This window comes from Polypterus senegalus, chromosome 7 (assembly GCF_016835505.1).
Source record: "Polypterus senegalus isolate Bchr_013 chromosome 7, ASM1683550v1, whole genome shotgun sequence".
Lineage (NCBI taxonomy): Eukaryota > Metazoa > Chordata > Cladistia > Polypteriformes > Polypteridae > Polypterus > Polypterus senegalus.
The window spans coordinates 8,817,563-8,836,999 of record NC_053160.1 but is presented as its reverse complement, the minus strand read 5'-3'; the positions used below and the strand labels follow the sequence as shown (position 1 = coordinate 8,836,999).

The window sequence follows — 19,437 nt, the reverse complement described above, 5'->3', positions numbered from 1 at the left end:
TTGGATATCAACTATGGATCTGCACATGCCACAGTGCATGACGACTTGAGATACAATAAATTTTGTACACGTTGGGCACCCAAACAGCTTACTGATCTGCACAACCTAACTTCCTTCAGTGAATTTCAGCAGGTTTCACTCCCTCTGCCCAAAGAAATCTCACTACAGCCCATTGTTCAAAAATGGTGCAATCCCACTGTAGAACGCCCAAGTTCATTTGACCTTGGCTTCAACGAGACCTGAGATTTTCAACCTTTTTCATCGCATGGCACACAAACTAAAAAATGGGAGACGTTTTGTACAAGATCATTACAATATTTATCGATCATTTAAAATTATTACAGTCAATACTTGCAAACAGCTAAGGAGACAGAACTATGAATAAAACAAGTGGAATAAATTTTGAAGAACCACAAAAAAAAAGCTTTTAGCACTGAAGAACATTCCAAAATAAAAGCTGTTTCTTTTGTGAAGCAGGAAAGTGTCCCCACGACACAAATTCAGATGAAAAGTTAATAAAAAGCAATAAAGAAGATCCAGCAGAATTCTTTCAGTTTAACAGTGAATCACATTCTTGAGGACATCAATGGAGATCAAGGGGGAAGTGCATTTAGGACTGAAGTCAGAAAGCACTTCTTTATGAAAAGGGTTGTGTGACTCTGAAGCAAACAATTGGAAGAGGAGAACAGGCATCCCCGGCTGGGAAGAAGGATGGTTTCATACCTGGACGGGAGACCAGAGCACAAGGGGAAATGGATTGGCCAGTGGGACAAGAAAATAACTTTGTGTCCAAACCAGGATCAAATAATGGGTGGACCAATGATACAACGATCGGCAGAAATCAGGAGTGGTTCCATCCCCGATATGCCAGAGATGGCAGTGGTCCTCGCATGGGATTCCAGTTGGGATGCTTGGGTGGGGTCTCCCTGGGGATCGATAGAGGGCGCTGTCAAGGAAGGACTTCTCTATTACCCACAAGTCCTTCCAAGAAGACATGGCATGGCACCGGAAGCATTTCCAGGTTCAGCCCACTGCAGTACATGGATGAGTCAGTGTTGGGAGGCAATGGGCAACACTTCACAGAAGGACGAAAGGAGGAACAATTAGTTTATTTTTATGTTATTTTGGTTAATCTTTGGAGAGGTGACTGTGGAGAATGCTTTTCTTTGAAAAAATATTCTTCATTTGAACCCAAAAGTGTGCTGGGCATTAGAGTGTCTGTGAATTGGGGCTCTCTGGGGGCCTCTACAGGTTACACTACCAAGACAACCTTTAAGAAGAATCTGGAAGAGATACTGGGAGAGCTTAGCAATTCTCTAAATAAAATGGCTTGATGGACTGAATGGTCTCCTTTCATTTGTCAAATTTTTTTATGCTCTTAAAAAAATAATTAGATAGCCAGATTTCTTCAGGTATAAAGCAATGTTAATTCAAAAGACTAAGCCACTGTGACGCCGTATGCACTTGATGATCCACATGGGGCTGCAGAACACATATTAAATATGTCAGCCTGCAGTTTGGAAAACTGATTGATCACAATTGACAAATAAATAAATCTGGCAAAGTGTGCTTGCAATTTCTATGACACTTTACACTTTAAGGAGTTTTGAATTCTATGCAACACTAATAATCTTTTTTTTTCCCTCCATTAAACTGATTCACACTTTCAAACACACTTAAAATAAATGTTACATTAAAGAAAGCTCTTGGCATGAGAGTGATAAAAATATCAAAAGCATCAAAGAATTTACAAAATAATTTAAACAGAGATTCTGCAGTTTTTACCTTTTGATAAGACACAGTTTCTGCTGTGTGTGCTTCTTCTTGATTTTGTAGGACCTTTTGTGCATCAAGATTGAGGCTCTCCAGCTGCTGAATTAGTTCTGCCTGCTGAGCCGCATGCTGTGTGCTCTTCTGATACAGATTCTGAATTTCTTGCAACTCCTTCCTAAAAAAACATAAAGCGAAATGTAGCACTGAGAGACACCAAACACGACTTCATGAGGAATTTTCATTAATCCATTAATGTTAAATTACTCTAATTCACAGACAGACCCATATGGGACTAGGAGAGTCAATTTCAATGAGCATACATTGATATATAATACATAACATGGATTGAGATGTTCTAACCAAAGCATTTACCGTGTAGCAAGTATTAATTTATATAAGCTGTTTGTTAATAAAGTGATTTGAAGATGCTAAACTTAGACCACGGGCGCATTCTCTCATCTCTGTGCAACATTGAGAGTATAGAAATTATAAAGATAAAATAAATTTAAGATTCTCTGCTGAGGAACAAACGTGAAGAGGCTAAAACAGTAATAATAATAATACATTTTATTTATTTGTAGGCGCCTTTCTAAACACTCGAGGACACCGAACAATAAATAAAACACACATTATAAACAAAACTAAAATACAAAAATTTAAATAAGACAGAGCAATTGTAATTAAAGAGAAATTTTAATTAAATTAAATTAAGTTTAAAATACATTTAAATTTTATTCATTTAATAGGCTTCAAGGCCTCACTTTCACATTACTTTAGTCAGGCGACAATGATTGTGTGCTTCAGCTAATATGTTGTTTTTTTCATTATGTGTTGTAAGACTTGTAATATTTAAGCTTGTGTGTTGATAAAGGAATGCAGGGCTACATATATTAATATCGGGTCCTCCCTGCGTGGAGTTTGCATGCTCTCCCACAGTCCAAAGACATGAAGGTTAGGTGCAATGGTGATTCTAAATGGTCCCTAGTGTGTGCTTGGCGAGTGTGTGTGAGTGCCCTGCGGTGGGCTGGTGCCCTGCCCTGCCCTACCTTGCGCCCTGTGTTGGCTGGGATTGGCTCCAGCAGACCCCGGTGACCCTGTAGTTAGGATATAGCGGGTTGGATAATGGATGGATATATTAATATCACCTACATATAAAAGGGCGATTCAGCTTTCTAGTGAGTAAATATGGCGGAGTGGTGGCTCTGAGGCTAGGGATCTGCACTGGCAATTGGAAGGTTGCTGGTTCGAGTCCCGTAAAATGCCAAAAGGGACTCTGCTCTGTTGGGCCCTTGAGCAAGGATCTTAATCTGCAATTGCTGAGTGATTTGAGTAGTGAGAAAAGCGCTATATAAATGCAAAGAATTATTATTATTATTATTAAATTTATACAGTTCCGTCCATAATGTATGAGACAAAGGCATATTTTTCCTCTATTTCCCCCTCCACATTTTAAAACTTCCAAATCAAACAACTGAGATGTCATGATTAAAGTGCACATTGTAGACGTTCATTAAAGGGATTTTCATACATTTCGGTCACATAATTTTTCTACATGGTCCTCCCATATCGGTGGGAGAGGCACCATAATATTTGGGACACACCAATTGCAGGTCTTTTAAAGCCATCATACTTGTACTTTGCTGCATATTCCTCACATGCAAGAACTGTTTGAAGTCTGCGATTCACAGACATCACCAGGTGCTGAAGATCTTCTCTGGTGATGCTCTGACAAGCCTCTCCTGCAGCGATCTCCAGGCTCCTGCTTGTTTCGGGTGGTTTGTCCCCTAAAGTTTTCTCTTTAGCTCATGGAAGACATGCTCAGTTGGATTTAAATCAGGTGACTGGCTTGGCCATTCAACAATTTTCTCATTTTTAGCTTTGACAAACCTGTGTGTTGCCTCAGCAGTATGTTTAGAAGCACAGTCCAGTGAGCTTGAAGGCTTTAACTGGAGCTTGAGCAGATCAGATATTTTCATAACCCCCAGAATTCATCATGCCGTTACCATCAGCAGTTCATCAATGAAGAGCAGTGTGCCTGGATCCGCGGCAGCCATACATGCCCAAGCCAAAACACCCCTAGCACCTTCATGTTTAACAGATGTGGTGGTCTGCTTTAGATCCTTCAGTTCCTTCTTGTCTCCACACTTTGTTCTTGCCACCACTATGATGCAGGTTCATCTTTGTCTTGTCTATCCACAAGACCTTTTTCCAGAATTCTGTTGGCTCTTTGATGGCCTTTTAAGACAAACTGTAATCTGGTCATCCTGTGCTTAAAGCTCAATAGTGGTTTGCATCTTGCAGCATTCGCTTTGTGTTTCTGTTCATGAGTCTTCTATGAGACGTCCACATCTGACTCCTGATGACTGTTTCTGATCTGCTAGACAGGCGCTTGGGTTTTATTCCTAACCGCAGTGAGGATTCTTCTGTAATCAGCAGCGGAGGTCTTCCTTGGCTTACCTTTGCGATTATTGAGCTCACCAGTACAATCTTTCTTCTTAATGATGTACCAGACCAGGGGTGGCCAGCTCTCATTATGGAGAGCCACCATGGCTACAGGTTTTTATTCTAACAATTGTCTTAATTAGTGACTACTAATTTTGGTACTAATTAACTTTGTTTAATTTACTTGCTATGATGAGCAACATCAGTCCTGGAGGGCCACAGTGGTTTCAGGTCTTTATACCAACCCAGTTGCATCATGAGAAATCATTCATTGCTAATGAAGCACTTATTGCTCAAGTGACATTTTTCTGTTTCATTTTAGCTGTCTCGCTTGTTAAGATTTTGAACCCTTAAATGCTTATTTTAGTCTTAAACAGCTGTATTCATTGTTTTAAATGCTCCTTATTAGCAATAACATGCAAATGACAAAGGAACACGCAGTTCTCCATCTAGCTGGTCTCCATATCCACCCGTGTGTATTCATTATTTACTATTTAATTTAATTAAGTACTCTTAAGGAAATTGAAGAGAAAGTGAATAACTGAAAATTACTCATCCATTTTTTGGCTTTATATCACTTGGATGATACATGTAGCATTAGTAAGGAAAAAAAAATCTCTAATTTAAGAATTAACTGACACAGTAGAGATAAAACACTAACAAGCCATGAATTAAAGATCTTTTATTGGTGAGGATTAGCTTCTACAGTCGTGGCCAAACATTTTGAGAATGACACAAATATGAATTTTCACAAAGTTTGCTGCCTCAGTTTTTGTGATGGCAATTTGCATCTACTCCAGAATGTTCTAAAGAGTGATCAGATGAATTGTAATAATTGTAAAGTCCCTTTTTGCCATGAAAATTAACTTAATCCCAAAAAACCCATTTCCACTACATTTCAGTCCTGCCACAAAAGGACCTGCTGATGTCACTTCAGTGATCCTCTCATTAACACGGGTGAGAGTGTCGATGAGGACAAGGCTGGAGATCACTCTGTCATGCTGATTGAGTTTCAATAGAGAGCTTCAATTGTTGTGAAGAAGGCTTCAGGACGCCCAAGAAAGTCCAGCAAGTGCCAGGACCGTCTCCTAAAGTGGATTCAGCTACGGACACCGCCAGTGCGGAGCTTGCTCAGGAATGGCAGCAGGCAGTTGTGAGTGCATCCGAACACAGAGTGAGGGAGGCAAAAAACCTTTGGAGGATGTCCTGGTGTAAGGAGGGGCAGCAAAGAAGCCAAGGAAAACATCAGGGACAGACTGATATTTTGCAAAAGATACAGGGACCGAACTGCTGAGGACTGCTGGGGAAAAGTCATTTTCTCTGATGAATCCCCTTTCCGATTGTTTGGGACATCCGGAAAAAAGAAAAGGTGATCGGCGCTGCCATCAGTTCTGTGTCAGGCCAACAGTAAAACATCCTGAAACCATTCCTGTCACGTGGGGTTGCTTCTCAGCCAAGGGAGTGCAGGGATCACTCACCCTTTGGCCTAACAACACAGCCATGAATAAAGGATGGGACCAACATATCCTCTGAGAACTTCTCCCAACCATCCAAGAACAGTTTGGTGACCAACAATGCATAATGGAGCACCGGGCCGTAAGGCAAAAGTGAGAACTAAGTGGCTCAGGGAACAAAACATCAAATTTTTGGGTCCATGGCCAGGAAACTCCTCAGATCTTAATCCCATTGAGAACTTGTAGTCCATCTTCAAAGGGTGGGTGGACAAGCAAAACCCCACAAATTCTGACAACCTCCAAGCATTGATTATGCAAGACTGGTCTGCCATCAGTCAAGATTTGGCCCAGAGGTTGACTGACAGCATGCCAGGGCAAATTGCAGAGATCTTGAAAAAGAAAGAAGGGACAACACTGCAAATATGGACTCTTTGCATAAACTTCATGTCGTTGTCAATAAAAGACTTTGAAACTTATGAAATTCTTGTAATTCTACTTCAGTACACCATAGAAACATCTGACAAAAAGATCTAAAAACACTGAAGCAGCAAACTGTGGAAACCAACACTTGGGTCATTCCCAAAACTTTTTGTCACAACTGTAATTAAGAAACTGAGCTGGAACAAAAGCCTTCATCCACTGTGGCTCTCCAAGATCGGAGCTGGCCACCCCTGTGTTCCATACAGATTGATTTAAGTCATTCTGAAGTTTTAGCGATGTCTCCAATGGTTTGATTCTTGTTTTTCAGCCTCATAATGGCTTCTTTGATTTTCATTGGCACAGCTCTTTTTCTCGTCAATGTCAACTACAGACTTTAAATGGCAGAAGCAAGTTGAGGTATCTTATGAAGCCATGAAACCCACCTGAGAAATCACAAACACCTTGGATGCCAATTTTCCCTATTATTATGGTGACCTGAAATGTGGGGAGCCGTGTACAAAAAATGCTGTCATATCTACATGCTGTGACCGAAATGTCTACAAATGTCCTTAAATGAAAGTCTGCAATGTGCACTTTTAATCACGATGTCTGAATTGTTTGATATGTGATTTTAAACTGTGGAGCAGAGGGGGAAAACAAAAAAAAATGTGTCATTGTCCCACATTACATTATAGAGGGCACTGTAAATAAGAATACAGAAGGCCAACTACATTTAACAGAAGATTAGTGCGGCTGGGCTGGACAAAGAAACAGTCTGAGGGCTGAAGGGAGTCATGTAGATGGAATGCAAAACAAATATTTGTACAGTGCCATGACCATAGATTGTTCAAGCTTCATGCACAGATAAAGTAACAACTTTGTGATATTGATCAAGATTGTACTGTTACAGTGTTAGGATTAAAAACTTTCTGGCATTCTGGGTAGATGCTGGGTAGTTTATAATCAATTGAGCACAGTGTCTGCACAGAAGGTATGTCATGTGGAATTTCCAGCCTTGGACGTTTAACATTAATGTGTGTCTATGTTTCTTCACAGGCATTTTTTTGCGAACATGGTGCTAAGTTAGTCTTAAACTACTAATGACTTCTTCATCAGTGTAAACATTTTGAAGAGCACTTCTACGTCTGAACATTTTAAATACGTTGCCAATTTGTGTCTAATAGTAGTGACAGCACTAAAAGACCTTTGGCAGTCTACTGTCTACAATCAGCAAAAAAATCTAATCAACAGCATAGGATTGACCAATAGGAACAGATTTAGGCAGGTGGCCTTTCTCTTGATTGACAAGTGCCAAAATCGTTATGACAACAGGCAATGGGAAATAAATAAAAGAGCCATTTGGAAAATTGGCATTGTGAAATAAAAACACATTTTAAAAATAAGGCTATTGAGAATTAAAACCAGCAATAATAATAAAATAATGATTGTGTATTTCATAATAGTTAGATGATAGCGCAGTGGGTAGTGCTGCTGCCTCACAGTTAGGAGACCCGGGTTCGCTTCCCGGGTCCTCTCTGCGTGAGGTTTGCATGTTCTCCCCGTGTCTGTGTGGGTTTCTTCCGGGTACTCCGGTTTCCTCCCACAGTCCAAAGACATGTGGGTTAGGTGCATTGGCGATCCCAATTTGTCCATAGTGTGTGCTTGGTATGTATGTGTGTGTGTGTGTGTGTGTGCCCTGCAGTGGGCTGGCGCGCCCTGACTTGTGCCCTATGTTGGTTGGAATTGGCTCCAGCAGAGCCCCGTGACCCTGTAGTTTGGATACGGTTCACCGACAAAAGCGTCATAGACATATGCGCCCCGACAAAACCGCGACCGACAAATGAGCGCCAACAAACCCCCTAACTGGTTTTTGACAAATGCGCGCCGACAAAATCGCGAGAGAGGCCAAGAGAGTGGGACGCCCTTGCTGCAATTCTTCCTACATATGCAGGGCGTGATCTTAAGGACTATCTGCGTGCCGTGCGGATGGCATGCCGCGTCTCATAATATTGACTTCTAAAATAAACATTATTATATATGCTTTAAACTAGTAATTCATATTTAATGAAACTTTCGCGATTTTGTCGGTGCGTTTTAATCGGCACTATTTTGTCGGCGCGCAAATGTCGGGTCACATTTGGATATAGCATGTTGAATAATGGATGGATAATAGTTAGATGACTTTTATTGAATTACTGTTTTTTTCACAATTTATTTACTCCACTATAGTGTATATATACTCACCGGCCACTTTATTAGGTACACCTGTTCAACTGCTTGTTAACACAAATCTCTAATCAGCCAATTTCATGGCAGCAACACAATGTATTTCGGCTTGTATACATTATCAAGACAACTTGCTGAAGTTTAAACCGAGCACCAGAATGGGGCAAAAAAAAGGTGACTGAAGTGACTTTGAACGTGGCATGGTTGCTGGTGCCAGATGGGCTGGTCTGAGTGTTTCACAAACTGCTGATCTATTGGGATTTTCATGCACAACCATATCTAGGGTTTACAGAGAATGATCCAAGAAAGAGAAAATATCCAATGAGTGGCAGTTCTCGGGGTGAAAATGCCTTGTTGATACCAGAGGTCACAGGAGAATGGCCAGACTGGTTTAAGCTGATAGAAAGGCAACAGTAACTAAACTCAAATAAACACTTGTTACAACTGAGGTATGCAAAAGAGCATCTTTGAACACACAACACGTCAAACCTTGAAGCAGATGGGCTACAGCAGCAACAGACCACACCAGGTGCCACTCCTGTCAGGTTATAATGCATAAACCTAGGATACAATTCACATGAACTCGCCAAAATTGGACAATAAAAGATTGGAAAAACGTTACCTGGTCTGATGAGTCTCAATTTCCATTGAGATGTTCAGATAGTAGGGTCAGAATTTAATGTCAACAACATGAAAGCATGAATCCATCCTGCTTTGTATCAACAGTTCAGGTTGGTGGTGGTGGTGCTGTAATGGTGTAGGGGATATTTCATGGCACACTTTGGGCTCCTGAGTACCAACTAAGCTTGTTTCAATGTCACAGCCTACCTGAGAATTGTTGCTGACCACGTCCATCCTTTTATGACTTCAGTGTACCCATCTTCTCATGGCTACTAACAGCAGGATAACGCTCCATGTGACAAAGCTCAAGTCATCTCAAACTGGCTTCTTGAAAATGGCAATGAATTCACTGGACTCAAATGGCCTCCAAAGCCACAAGACCTCAAGCCAATAGAGCACCTTTGGGATGTGATGGAACGGGAGCGTCACATCATGGATAGCAACTGCGTGATGCTATCATGTCAATATGGACCAATATCCCTCAGGAATGTTTCCAGCACCTTGTTGAATCTTTGCCACCAAAAATGGCAGCAGTTCTGAAGGCAAAAGATGGCCAACCCGCTATTAGCAAGGTGTGACAGTGAGTGCATATATCTACCTTTTTGTGCAATTATTTATTTTATAACTGTCATTTTATTTACTTCATTTTGCCATAAACGATATTCCATATTCATCCAAGGAGATATACCATATTTGACAAAGACCTTGTTACATTTGTTTTCTGCACAGGCAAGTGAATTGACTTGCTCACGGTCACATAGTATCAGTAATCAATAATAAAAATTCTTTACATTTATGTAGCACTTTTTCTCACTATTCAAAGCGTTTCAGTGATTGGGGAGCCACTTTAACCACCACTAATGTGTAACATTCACATGGATGATGCAACGGCAGAAATTTTTGTACTAGTACACTCGCCACACATGAGCTGTTAGGGGGTGAAGTGGTGAGAGATAGTTAGCCAATCAGAGACAGGTGATGAGTAGGAGGCCAGAATGACTAGGCCGTGATGGGCAATTTAGCCAGGAAATCGGGATACACCTTACACTTTTTGAAGAATGCTTATGGGTCTTTCATGAGTACAAAGATTCTGGACCTTGATTATATGTCTCATTGGAAGGATGGTGCCATTTTTATAGCACAGGGTCCTTATCACTGCACAGGGGCATTGGGATCCATATTCACACCACAGGGTAAGCACTCCCTGCTGGCCTCACTAACTCAAGCTTTCCTAGATGATCTCCCATCCAAGTACTGGCTGAGCCTGCACATGTTTAGTAGTAGCAGGATCTGAATTCACAACCTCAGAGTTTGAAGTCCCAAGTGAAAAGCCTTGATCACTACACCATACTGCCAGTAAAAAAATGCTTTTGGCATGTTGTAGCACATTTAGTAGTTGAGATTCTACGTTTCTGTGGTAGGATGGCACCCTGCCTAGGTTTTGTTTCCTGCCTTGCACTCTGTGTTGGCTAGGATTGGCTCCAGCAGACCCCCGTGACCCTGTTGTTAGGATATAGTGGGTTGGATGATGGATGGATGGATTCTACATTTGCAAAATTTGCAATGTCATCACTGCAGGCACTACATTCAATTAAACAGATCACAAAGAATAAATAAAAGACTACTGTTGTAGTTAACCGAGGGTGGCATACTAACTTTAACAGAAAAAAACCACTAATAAATCTGATTTGTACAGGGTGGTCCAGATCTAATTATGCAGATCCAGATTGTCTGGATGACTTTGATTTACGCGGGGACAATTCCAGTTCGAGCGAAGGCGATTCTTCATGTCGTCTGTCCGCACACTTCTCGATGGCCTGGGATTTTTCAGGTGATTTTCTTTGTAAAAAACTTAATAAGTTATAGTGTAATGAAAATTGCATAATTAGATCTGGACCACCCTATACATCCATAGGTATGCAAAACTGAGAAATGCATTAAAAAAGATAAACAAATAAACAAGGTGCCGCTAAATTATACATTATATGCAAATACCCATCAATAGTAAAAACAAAACAAGATTTTTCAAATTACCACATTAGAAAAGAATGATCGCAATGGTGCAAAGAAAACTGTCTTCATTGGAAAACACCTTACAGAATAAAAACGGGCACAATTTAACACAACAAACACGTTTTTCTCTCTTTAAAGTGAACACACCAATTCTGTGAAAAATTTATTTAATTTTCAATAAATTAAATCTGTTCACTCTATGCCAAATCCTGGATGGCACTATTTAATTCTCAATAGCACATCACGTATGCAGAGCTAATCCAATGGATTTAACACAGAAAGAATTTAAACATCACCCGAGAAGCTCAAATTGGAGCTTGAAGTTAAACCTACAACCAAGGAACAGAGAGATGAACGTTAGTCGGTCCAATCTACCTGCAATTTATATTTCAGTTTGCTTTAAAATGCTAGTGGGACAGAGAAATTCGGTGGGATTTAGAGCACAATACCAACCCTTTATAAAAGCTGTAATTACCATCTTGCTATATATAATATTGGCAGTATATGTACTCTCAAGCCTGTCAGTCTGATTCAGTGTGTAAGATGTCACTCAAAAGCAGGCCATGTTGCAGCTCTATTGCCACAGTACTTCCAACTACATGGCTCTTAAATTGGGATTCATGATCTTTAACTACGGCATTGTGCAAAGTGGTTTCTCAGGATTTTGGACATAATACACTTTTGAAAACTGCTAAGGTAAGCTTTATGTTAAAAGTGCATAACAAACGTACTTGCATGTGTGCTTTCAGACTTTGGCCCTGAAGTGCTGGTCCATAAGTCACTGGGAAAGTAAAGTCTTGCATTGAGAGAAACCCCCATGAAAAAAAATAAATAAATAACAAAAAGGTGAAAACAAATATTTTGAAAAAATATGCCTGCCTGCCCTTTGCGTTGCTGTCATTTTCATTCTCTTCATTTTCAGTTTCAGTATATGTGAGCCATCACTTTGTATTAATTTCGTTCCATCTCCAGTGCCTGCTGAAAACATTCAGACCCTTTCACTTGTTACACATTTGGCTATGTTGCAGCCACGTGCAAAAATCATTTTCATTCAATATACAGTATCCTTCATCTAATAAGACTCTGCACGCCCTAGAATGACAACGCAAAAAAACACTTTAGGAGTTTGTACAAATTTATTACAAATAAAAGAACTGAAATCTCAATTGACACAAGTTGTACTTAGTTTAGGCCCCGATTTCCTAGAGCCGTCTTGGGTCTGACATGACAAGCTTCACTCTCCTGGATTTGGTGTTTGTCTGCTATTCCTGTCAAACGCCAGTCAGTAGACAACTATTCTGAGGCCTCTGCAGAGATGTTCAGTTGGGTTCAAATCTGGGCAACTCAAAGACATTACCAGAGTTGTCCCTCAGTCACTCCTGTGTTGTCTTTGTCATTGTCCTGTGAAAAGGTGTACATTCGACGCAGTCTGATGTCCAGAGTGCTCTAGAGCAGGTTTTCATTAACACTAGAATCCCTGAAGCCTACGAAAAAACTCATAATCCTGGCCCACCTTAAATCCCTTTGAACCTCTCCATTCAGCCTCTTTTGTTTTGGAAATGTGTCTATCAGCACAAGCAGCCTGCTATCCCATCTCCCCCACCGCAGAAAAGGCAAAAAGCTCTCCCACCTCAAGCCTTGATTATCTCGGAGTGAGGTACCTTGAGCTGCATAGGGTAAATAATATATTGTTGTTTGGAACACACGCATTTCACGTGTGTTTCGTGTCTACAAAGATCTATGTAAGTGTAGGATGACAGGAAATGCAAGAAATGTTGAGCACATACCTAAAAGAAAAACTTTTTCCATGTTTTAGTACTAACGACAAAATTTTGACATGAAGTGTATAATGTGTGAAGACAGAAGTCCAAATATCAAATAAACACTTTCACAAAAGGTACAAGTATAACAAAACAGGTGCGCTTTTATTCACGGATATAACCGAAGAAAAAGAAATCGGGTCCATGTCGTTGGAACGACTGCTTTGGTAGTACAGTGGTAAGAGCTGCGGACTCATAATTAAGAGGTTGCGGGTTCGATCCTGGCGGATTTCCAGAAATAACATTTTGAGTAGTGAGCTGCTCTTATTGTTACTATTATAAAATAAGAACATACATTTGATTTGAGTCTGCAACAGCCGGTGTAAATGTATGGTACTTGTAAAGGTTAGCGTTTTATTTATTTTTTTTTTTAGTTCAGTTTTATTCTCTTAGTCATATGGAAGAAGATAATCTGCTGTGGCAACCCCTAACGGGATCAGTTGAAAGAAGAAAAAGAAGAAGAAGTTTTATTCTCTCAGTTGTGTTCACGCTCCCCCCGATCTGACACTGCTGTTTTCAAATGAGGACGTGCTATAACAGATGTGACCTCAGATGAGGATGAGGGTTCTAGATCGATCGCAGAAAGAGAACAGAAGCCCTCCCCGCTAGAAATGCCCACTCACATATAAGACCATCAATGCTGCACCAGGCGTAAAGGCAAAAGATGGCACCGTTTGAATGTACCAACAGGTCGGGAGTCATCCTGCCAGTCAGTCTGCCACATGCATGTCCTTCAACAAAACAGCTCGACTTACAGAGCTCGCCATGGTATCCTGCAAAGCCCAGTTTGTGGTTATGTTTTGAGATGGTCTTTACATAAGAAACATTTATATGTTAATTATATAAAAGCCAGATTGAATGTTATTTACCTTGATTTATTTACTTATCTTCCTACAGCGTAAAGTCACAAGTAGACTGCACAGCTTCCTCTGTTTGATCGACACGGGCATGCTGACAAACTACATGTATACTTAGGTGACTTTAGCTGCCGGTGGAAGCTCCTGTCGCACCCTACACAACTGTGTTTGACCTTATTCAGGAAAAGATCCCAGTCGCCCCACGAGAGAAAGACTTTCCAAGACTAAGGTCATAAAGCTTATGAAACCGTCTGTGGACAAAGGCAAAACCATAACAACAGTTGCGTGGAGCTTCCACCTGCATCTAAAGTCAATTCAGTACAGAATTTCTCTGTACTTTCCTCTGCTCAGCTTTCCTTCAACCCTAACTAGCATCCCAGTCCCCAGCCCTACTGCATGATGCTGCTGTCACCACACTTCACTGTTGGAATTGTACTGTTTCATATAAACAATGGAGCTCAAAGTGCTTTACAAAATTAAATAAAAGGAAGTTATAAAAAAACATGATTAGACAATAATATTATACAGTATGTAACGAAAAAATGTAAGGTTGAATGGCCAGAAGGACAACAAAAATAAAAAAATTCCAGTTAAGCTGGAGTTATTCCTAAGAAAGTTTCCTAAACTAACCGTAAGGTGGATTTTCAGGAAATAATTCTGCGAACAAGGTCACCAGCAAACCCAGCAAATTTGCCTTGAAAAACTATTTTCTTGTGGCTCTGGGCTGCTGCCCCAGTAAGCCCTCGCTAGAAATCAGGACATGGAGGCCACCATGAACTCTGAAGTGCTATACTGTAAACTACAGTGGCTGCGATTTGAGAGACGGTGCAGACAGCAACTGTTCTTTGGGTGCTTCACCAGTCGTCGCTTTATGGAAAAGTGGCAAAGAGAAAGCCACTGTTAATAAAAAAAACACACATGACACCACAGCAGAAGGCACAAGGGACTTTGCGGTCAGCTAGAAGAAGGTTTTATGATCTGTTGAGACCAAAATTGAGGTAGTGGCCATAAGACTAAACACCATGTTACACCGCACACTATCACGTTATTGCACATTATCGCTGTGAAGCAGGGTGGTGGCAGGATGAGACTGTGGGGATGCTTCTCCACAGCAACAACATTTAATTGTATAGCCCGTTTTCATACAAATGGTGTAGTTCAAAGTGCTTTACAAGATAAAGAAAGAAAAGTTTATAGGAAACAAAAATAAGTTTGGGCAATACTAAGCAATAAAGCATAAAGTACAGTCAGATGGCCGGGAGGACAGGAAAAAACAAAAAAACAACAACATTTATTTCTATAGCACATTTTCATATAAATAATGTAGCTCAAAGTGTTTACATGATGAAGAAAGAGAAAAAGGACATTAAAATTAGGGAACACTAATTAACATTGAATAAAAGTAAGGTCCGATGGCCAGGGAGGAGAGAAAAAACAAAAAACAAAAAAAAACTCCAGACGGCTGGAGAAAAAAATAAAATCTGCAGGGGTTCTGAGACCACAAGACCACCCAGCCCACTCTAGGCATTCTACCTAACGTGAATTATCTCAATTGGTCCTCATGGTTTTTTCGGCTTAACATGAAAGAATTTGATGATTATGATGGTCATGTGGACATCTGGCCTTCCATCCATCAATGTAGGTGGTAACTGTGTATAGGTGATGAACGGTGCCTGGTTTCCTACATCTGTGATGCTTACAATTGAGATTAAACAGTTCAGTCTTGGTTTCATCAGAACATGGAATCTTGTTTCTCATATTGTGGGATTACTTTAGGTGCCTTTATGCAAACTCCAAGCAGAATTCTATGTCTGACCTCACTGCCATAACATCCAGATTAGTGGAGTGTTGCTGGGGTGGTTGTCCTTCTGGAAGTTTCTCCCAGCTCCACACAGGTTCTTTGGAGCTCATTCATAATGATAATTGGGCTCTTGGTCACCTATCTCACCATGACCCATCTCACCCAATAGCTTAGTATGGCCGGGTGCCCAGCTCTAGGAAGAGTCATGGTTGTTCAAAACTTATTTCATTTAAAGATTAGGGAGTCCCCCGTACTCTTGGGAACCTTCTATGCTGCTGGACTTTTTAGCACCCTTCCCCAGATTTGTGCCTCAAGACAAGCCTGTCTGTGAACTCTGTGAGCCATTCCTTTAAACTAAAACTTAGTTTTTGCTCGGCTGTGGGACATTCAATAGGAAAGGCAAACAATTACCTAATCATATGCGATCAAATAAACTGACTTCAGGTAAAACAAATTATAGAAGCATACCGAGGATGATCAATAGAATGGGATCCACTTGAGCCAAGTTGTGATGTAGCCAGGGCCGGACTTAGATGAAAAGAGGCCCTAGGCTATTCCACTTATGAGGCCCTTTCACCTCCCATTTTTAAGTTTGTTCAAATTGCTAACAATTTGAATGTAGGCCCCTCTTGATCTCGAGGCCCTAGGCTGAAGCCTAGTTAGCCTATAGGAAAATCCGGCCCTGGATGTAGCGTGTCGGGGTCCATAGCAGTGCAAGGTTTTTAAAAGCAGTAGAGCAACTCAGACCTCATGAATGTGGGCGTGTGGGAGGGAAGACGTGCGGCCACGGAGAACTTAACGAGAGAACTGGCTAATTGCATGTTAGTGCAATTAGCACAGCCGTTCCTCAGTGAGGCTTACTTGGTGCACATGCACATTACTCACATAATAGGGGTCTGAGTAGATGGAGAGGGAGGGAAGACAGAGAGACAAAAAGAAGAAAAGATCAGAAAGAGACAAAGAAAGAGAGATACAGGTGGATCAAGCCGGTAAGGAGTAAAGGAAGCGAGGCAGTTGGGATGACTCGAGAGATAACAAGAGAAACAGTCACCCAATTGCTCCAATGGTCAAATCTGACTTGACTTTTATTCTTGATATTAATATATTTATTGGATCTATCCGATTTTAACTTCCATGAAGGCACTGGCTTTCTGGATTTCTTATTTGAAGAGAATTTGCTCTGCACCTTTATTAAACACAGTTTTATTTTTGAGTGTTGTCAATAAACGAACAAGGCACTTTGTACCAGATGTTGTTTGTGTCTTCACTGTACTAGTCTATCTCAGTTATCAATGTCCCAGGAGACGGCAGATGCCCAAGGATGCTGGCACCCAAAGAATGATGCAAGTACCACAGCGAAAGCTAAATATGATACATCAGTTTTGTATTTTTAATAAACTAGGGGGCTTTTTCCCCTGCTCACTTCGCTCACCAACCCCTTAAAACCAGTGCTACATGCCATTGTAAAGAGGGGGAGCTAAACGCACCCAAAAGAAAATGCGGTCGCTCCTCTAAAACCCCTCTTAAACGGTGATACAATGGGATACAAACAGGTTTTTATTTAACCTCCTCTTTGCTCAATCAGCTGCTGCTGCTGCTGTGCCACGTGATCTGCATTTCATGCGGCGCTTCAAACATTTAAAAGCCTGTACAGCAGCTGTCCTTTTGTCTCACTGCCTTGTCTCTCTTCTCCACCAGGCATCCTCAAACACTATTCAATCTCTTTTCACTGTTCCATTATTTCACCTAGTAATATTTTCCATTTTTTTGTGCTAATGTAATCTTTACTAATATTTTTTTAGACTTTCGAATTTTCCCACTTCCATTATCTCTAACCTGCTCTGCATGTGTATCGCGCCAACATTTTTGAATTCTTTACAACGTTCTACTTTGTCTTTTTCAGGCCCCGCATTTTTAAGAGATGAGAGCACAGGATGTGTGTCTGTCAAAAGCCTTTCTAGAACTGAGAAGTTAGATGACGGGACTTGTTTCCAAAGGTTGTAAGTATGACGTGACTTGACCGTGTCTCTCTATCTCTTTTCAAAAGATCTCGTCTCAAGATTTTTTTTATAATAGAGAGATTTGTAAAAAAATCCTGTTTTCATTTTGACATTCCTGAGTGTTACTTGATGAGGGCAAAAAATTTTAATTGAAAGGCTGCAACACAACAAAATGTGTTAAACGTGAAGGGATCTGAAGGCTCAGTAGTTTTCTGATGGGCCTTTTCACTTTAAAATACAGTAATCCCTCGTTATATCGCGCTTCGACTTTCGCAGCTTCACTCTATCGCAGATTTTAAATGTAGGCACATCTAAATATATATCACAGATTTTTTGCTGGTTCGCCGCTTTCTGAGGACAATGGGTCTTTTAATTTATGGTACATGCTTCCTCAGTTTGTTTGCCCAGTTGATTTCATACAAGGGACGCTATTGGCGGATGGATTAGAAGCTACCCAATCAGAGCATGTATTACATATTAACTAAAACTCCTCAATGCTATAAGATATGCTTCAGCGTGCTTGTTTTGTTTGCTTCTCTCTGTCTCTCTCACTCTCTCTGCCTGACGGAGGGGGTGTGAGCAGAGGGGGCTGTTTACACAGTGGCTGTTTGCCTAGAAGATAGGACGCTCCTCTACAAAATGCCGCTTTATCGCGGTGCTTCTGTATACGTATTGTGCACGTATTGATTTTTTGATTGTTTGCTTTTCTTAGCGAGCACTCTCTCTGACATTATCTGCTCTTCACGGAGCTCCTTTGAAGATAAGATATGTTTGCATTCTTTTAATTGTGAGAAAGAACTGTCATCTCTGTCTTGTAATGGAGCACAGTTTAAACCTTTGACTAAAGGGTGTTATTTCAAGTCTAGAGGGCTCTAATAATGTTAACAGTGTGGGAGAGTTTATAAGGGCTTAAAATATATAAAAATAACCATACAAACATATGGTTTCTACTTCGCGGATTTTCACCTATCGCGGGGGGGTCTGGAACGCAACCCCCGCGATCGAGGAGGGATTACTGTATGTACTGTTTTTCTGAGGTGACTGACATCCAAAACCTACAAGGTAGCAGAAGCCTACAAGTGACCTACCAGTTTCCTTTCCTTCTTCAGAGTTTTTTCCATCTTCACTTGCTTTTTCCTTTTAAAGAGCAGCTTGCCCGCCTGGGTTCACTCAGACCCTGATTAGACAAGACTACCACCCTGCATTTCCCTTCCATTGCCAATTAATCAGACTAATTAGAGTCAATTAAACTCTAGCAGCCTGCCCTGCTGGCAGCCGAGCTCCTGGAACAATTTAGTGCTGCATTTTGTTTCAAGGTAACATGAGGATTTGCTATACTCTGTTAGCAACAGTTGTTATAAATGACCTTTGGAGTATCATTTTCAAATCACACTTCAGACTAAATATGACCTTATCATTTGGCATCACTTGTTCTTTATGTTAATGAATGTATGACATTAATCAAATACAAATTAACACTGCCAAAAAAACAGAAGGTCAGGTGGCATACATGGACAAGACAACTCTTGAAATCTGCCCTACATTATCAATCTGTCAATGGCTGCTTCTTCACTTGAAAAATGAATACAAAAGGAAGCTATTTCTTTGAGCATCTTATTAGGACCAGCAGGCACATGAATTCAGAGGGTGACATAGCAAGGGTACAAGGTCAACAACAGGCAGTACCTTAACACTAGAATTACCAGAGCCTACGAAAAAACTCGTAATTCCGTCCCACCTTAAATCGCTTCTTAAAATCGTTCACAGCTCTCCACCAGCGTCTTTTGTCATCTAAATGTGCTGATAAAAATCAGGCTGCAAGCAGCCGGCTATTCCATCCCCCCACCGACTTAGAACGTGCACAAACTTCTCCCAGCTCATGCCTTGATTGATTATCTGGGAGTGAAGTGGAGTTTTAGAGTGGAAATAATAGATCATTATTTGGAATACACGCATTTCACGTGTGTTCCGTTTCTACAGTAATCCGTGTAAACACATTTTTAAAACAGA

The 19,437-nt window shown here is 40.7% G+C and overlaps 1 protein-coding gene across 1 annotated transcript in view; it reads right to left on the bottom strand.

The window, feature by feature from the left end:
* The window catches only part of cntln (centlein, centrosomal protein), a 503,405-nt gene that overhangs the window by 354,904 nt on the left and 129,064 nt on the right, over window positions 1-19,437 (bottom strand). The window contains exon 8 of the mRNA XM_039758210.1: window positions 1,786-1,948. Within this exon, the coding sequence (XP_039614144.1) occupies window positions 1,786-1,948 (163 nt within the window). The remainder of the gene's footprint in view (window positions 1-1,785; window positions 1,949-19,437) is intronic.